Here is a 5,216-nt window from a genome sequence, read left to right as displayed (position 1 = left end):
TTCTTCTTCTAACAAATATCCTCATTCGAAGGCAATTCTATTCGAACGGAGAACATTCACATTAAAGCTAACTTTATTATCAAATATTTTTTATCGACCAGACTCAAATCAAATTCTTAAAAAGAAATCAAATATTTATCGACTTGAATCAAAGGATCTCAAATTTAATGCGAGATTGGATTTACATTCCGACAAATAGACTAGATTGTATTTACAAAATTTATATATTTTTAATTAAATAGTGTTTTTAATTTGTATGCTTATAATTATTTTTGTGAAATACATGCAATCTTATTCGAGAACCAACCACCATTCATAAGAAGTTAGTTAAAAACAAAATATTTTTCTTATTTATTTATTTATTAGTTTGACTCCCCACTACATTTATAGAAACCCTACCTGTATCGTTATAATCGAATTCTTCAGAGTCTCCTCCTCCTCTGAGACCAAAAATGTCACAACCGGAGATGATTCTGCCTCCGGAGATTGATCGAATCAGCGCCTTACCTGACGAGATGCTAATACACATCCTCTCTTTTCTTCCAACCAAGTCCGCATTCACCACCACCGTTCTTTCCAAACGCTGGAAGCCACTCTTCCACTGGCTCACCGCCTTCTACTTCGACGACGAGCGCGTAAGAGGCAAAGAGGCCCGCCGGAGCTTCAGTCACTTCGTGGACAAAGTTCTGCTCTCCCCGCATGTCCAGCACCATCCTGTCAAAACATTTTGCCTCATGTGTGGGTGCCCTGGGTGCAAAGTGGACGAGTGGATCCAAGCCATGATACGACGTGGTGTCGAGAACCTTGACCTGACCGCCTCGCCATATACGCTTCTCTTGTGGTCCAGCATTTTCACCTCACAAACGCTCGTCGTTTTGAAGCTGAATGGGTTTTACATGGAACTTGGTGATTTTGAGTCGATTGATGTTCCCTCGCTCAAAACTCTTCATTTGACAAATACTTATTTTATAAAAAGGAAGGATTTCAAGAAACTTCTTTCTGTGTGTCCCAACCTCGTGGATTTGTATGCTCCAGTTGGGTTTTTAAATGATCGCTACAATGAAAATACAGGGTATAAAAACTTGACCAAGTTGGAGAAAGCATGTATCTATGCATTCGATGTTCCTTTCAGCACAGTTTATAATGTCGAGTTTCTGCGGATAGAGATGGTATGAAAATTAGAATTGGCAATGCTGTTGTATTTGTAATTGCAAACAAAACATTATAGGATGGTTTCTTACTTCTTATACACTCAATTGCAGATGGAGCGTAGGTGCAGTGACAAATACATGGACTCCTACTACAGAGAAATGCCAGTGTTTCACAACTTAATCAGCATTGAGCTATGTTGGGGTTGCTTTTCTGGATGGGCTGGGGTAGTGGAAGTGCTCTCTTATTGTCCCAAGCTTCAAACTCTTGCCATTGAAAAGGTTTCTTTCTGGCTTTAATTTGTTGATAATTTTTGCATGTCCTCTCCAAGGTTTATCTTTTCATAAATCTTAATTCTTTCTATGTTTAACAGCATAGGCACGATCAAATTTACAATGACAAATGGGAAAAACCTGTTCCAGAATGTGTTTCATTACATCTTACAACATGCTCTATTGGAAACTATCAAATTCATGGTACGTATGGTGTTGATGATTTTAAATTTGCAGCATATATCATGCAAAATGCAAAGCTTTTACAAGTGATGACCCTTCACATTGACCATGATTCGGAGGAATCTGAGAAGGACCGATTCCTCAAACATTTATCCGTCCGCCCAAGAATCTCTCCAGCATGTAAAATTGAATGCAAGTATAGATCCTAAACATCTGTTGTTAGAATTCAGCATGAATGTATTAAAACCCTGAAACATGTTAGAATTGTGAAAGATTGCTTAAGAAGCCTGAAAATTACAAGGTTCCAGTGTTCTACTAATCCATGCCTTTAAAGAATAGTTGGAGTACGATTTAAATGCTTTTAAATTCACTAGTTTGTATGCAGTTCTATTGTAATCTTATGGCTATATTATGACTTATGAGAACTAAAAATTAAGCTGCATAATCTGAAGCTCAATCCTGAAATGTGTGCATTCCGGGTGCACACAAGAAAATTTATGGAATTCTTAGTAGCCAATTGAGAAATGTGAGCTTTTTACAAGCGATGACATTTCATGCCCCTTCTGCGGAGGAAGATGAAAAGCAATGGGTTTTCTAGTATTTATTCGGATGTCCGAGGATGTCTCCAGCATGTAAATTTTTTTTTTTTGAATACAGAGGAAGTAAACCAGAACATGAAAAGCTAATAAGTGGACTTTTTTACAAGGTTAGTGTAGTTTTAATTTTTTTTTACCAAACTAGTGCAACTTTTTATTTAATTACCAACATAGTGTAAATCGCCACTTGAAGTGGCGATATCTCTTTTTTTTTTAATTTTTTTATTGAAATCGTCACTCACAATGGCGACATCCTGTTTATATTTTTTTTTACTTTCTTCATTTGTGACGGAATCGTATCCGTCACAAAATCCTAATATTTAATATAAAAGGTATTAGTGAAGAAAGATAGCATCCGTCACAACATTTCTAGCGACGGAATTCTTTTTGCGACGAAATATATTTCGTCTCAAAATCTTAGTGAATAATGAAAAAGAATTTAGCGACGGAAGTTGAAGTGCACATACATCCGTCACAAAATTTTTAGCGACGGAGTTTGTGACGGACAATTTTCCGTCACTAATAAACAAAGTCAAAAAAAAATATATTTTGGTGTCGCCATTGCTAGTGACGATTTCATAAAAAAAATTAAAAAAAAAAAAGATATCGCCACTTCAAGTGGCGATTTACACTATTCTTGTAATTAAATCAAAAGTTACACTAGTTTGGTAAATTTATTTGAAACTTGCACTAGTAATGTAAAAAAGTCTAATAAGTGCCCCTTGAAGTATTCCTGAGGAGAACGGTTTCAATTAAGTTCTGATGGGGGTGACTCGATTATTTAACATTAGGAATTAATCTAATATGTTAAATATCCTTCTCAGTTCGTGTCACAATGAAGGCTTAAGATACCTGAGTATCATTTTGACAGCTTTCCTGTGCTGTTCCAAGGGCTGACTGAGAAATTGACACACTTTGTTCACTGCAAAACTAATCTCAGGTCTAGTCAATCTTGCATATTGCAAAGCCCCAACAATGGACCTATAGAATGTAGGATTGTCAAAATAGTTAGCACCATATTTACTGAGTCTTACCCCACCAATCATTGGAGTAGAGATGCCTTTGCCATTTCGAACAAATCTCCAATGTACTTAGACTGAGTAAGAAGTAAGGAACCATTTTGCAAATGATGAACTTGAACACCAAGAAAGTATTCTAACTGGCCAAGCTGCTTCAGTGAGAACTCTGAACAATTTTCTGAACCAAAGACAAGGAGTTGTCAGTGATGATTATATCATCAAGATATGCTAAAACATAGATGCAGCAAGAATTAGTGTGAAAAGTAAATAAGGAAGTATCACAACAACTTGATTTGAACCCAAATTTCACTAAAGTTAACTTGTGTCTCTCAAACCAGGCCCAAAGAGCCTGTTTGAGTCTATAGAGTGCCTTGTTAAGCTTGCATACTAAGGACATATCTTTATTCTGAAATCATGGTGGCTGAGCCATGTATACCTCTTCCTCAAGAGCATCATTGAGAAAGGCATTATTCACATCCAGTTGATGAATATGCCACTTCTAAGTAACAACCAAGGAAAGTGTTAGAATATAATAGAATATTAGGGTAGAATATTATTTATTTAGCTATGTAATTAGGCATGTAATCATGTTTAGATTTGTTTAGTTTTTATTATTAGTCAACTATGTAATTGTATAAATAGAGTGTTTGCTCATCAATAATATTCACATAATACAATTCCTTCATTCTATCAAAAGCTAGTTCCGATCCTATGACCTAGTTTTTATTTTTCTTTTATTTTAATTTTAATTTTATTGATTTTTTGGCCGCCGCCGCCACCTTCTTCTGAACGTGCCGCCGCCGCAACCCTCTATCTTTAGAGCGCATGTGCCGCCGCTAAAGCCGCTGTTGCCGCCCTCTATCCTTAGAGTGCCGCCTCCGCCGCTGCTTTCACGTGCGCGACCCTCGTCGTGATTGAGCCCCTAGGCGCCACATTCTCCCTCACCTGTGCTTCTTCTCTTCTTCTTCTCTCTTAAAAAAAAAACCAAAAAAGCCTCCTACCGCCGCTACTCACCACTTGTGCAACCGCCAATCATCCAGCCGTCGCCGCCCCCGTGCCTCGTCACCGCCGCCGGAAGCAGCACAACCGCGCTCCACAGCGCCGTCGCACGCCGCTTGCAACCTTGTGCATCCTCCTCTTTCGCCCCGCGCGCACCATTTCGCGGCCTTCCTGCTCCAGATCGTTCACCCGGGCCCAGCCACGCGTGCTCCTCCCCTGCCAGCGCCGTATCTGGGTTTGGCCTGCCGCCGCGCCGCCCGCCGCTGCCTGCATCTCCTGCCAGACCCGTGTGCAGATCCGCCAAACAACAACAACCTGTCTGCAACGTCCTCCCTTTTGCCCCGCCGCGGTGCTCGGGCCTTCAAGCGCCTCGCCATCAGTTTTGCCGGCCCTGAGCGACCTTCCCCGTTCAAGCGTCTCCGCTGCACCTCTCGCAAGGTTCACTACATGTATCGAATCCCTTGTTCCAAGCACAACCCGACCCGGTAGCTCCAAACCCTAGCTCGGTTTCACAAAAAAAAACCCTAACCCAGACTGGCCCAACGAAAAAAACCAATACGAAGTTTTTTTATTAATTTTATTTAGCCCAGTCCAGCCCGCACCACAAAACACAATTTTTTTTTTCACAGCCCAGTTCAACAACACAAACAAAAAAAAACTTTATTTTTTTCTTTTTGTTTTCCTTGGTCCATCCTATGGCAGATCATACTCCGATCCCGACTCTCCGCCGACAACAGTTGTTCCTTACGCCAACAATGGTTCCTCCTCTTCTAGTCACCCAGAGTTTTCTCCGGCCGCTCTCACATTTGAAGGATATTTTATTTTCACGAAAGGCCTACCTCGAGTTCTTTTTGATGATTTTTGCTCCAGTCTCAGCATCGTTGAACCTCCAGCTTCGACTGCGAGGGTGTGTTAGAATATAGTAGAATATTAGGGCAGAATATTTTTTATTTATTTAGCTATGTAATTAGGCATGTAATCATGCTTAGATTTTTTTA

General features: G+C 39.8%; 1 protein-coding gene across 1 annotated transcript; it reads left to right on the top strand.

Annotated features, from left to right (window-relative positions):
• The first annotated feature begins 452 nt into the window (after positions 1-452).
• On the top strand, positions 453-1,813 carry LOC130728695 (FBD-associated F-box protein At4g10400-like). The gene is made up of 3 exons (XM_057580245.1): positions 453-1,169; positions 1,263-1,430; positions 1,523-1,813. The coding sequence occupies exons 1-3, from the start codon at positions 453-455 to the stop codon at positions 1,811-1,813; spliced, it is 1,176 nt and encodes a 391-aa protein (XP_057436228.1).
• The last annotated feature ends 3,403 nt before the right edge of the window (positions 1,814-5,216 follow it).

The sequence above is a fragment of the Lotus japonicus genome, chromosome 1 (genome assembly GCF_012489685.1).
Source record: "Lotus japonicus ecotype B-129 chromosome 1, LjGifu_v1.2".
Classification (NCBI taxonomy): Eukaryota; Viridiplantae; Streptophyta; class Magnoliopsida; order Fabales; family Fabaceae; genus Lotus; species Lotus japonicus.
The sequence above is the reverse complement of the archived record's forward strand: the minus strand, read 5'-3'. Positions and strand labels throughout refer to the sequence as shown.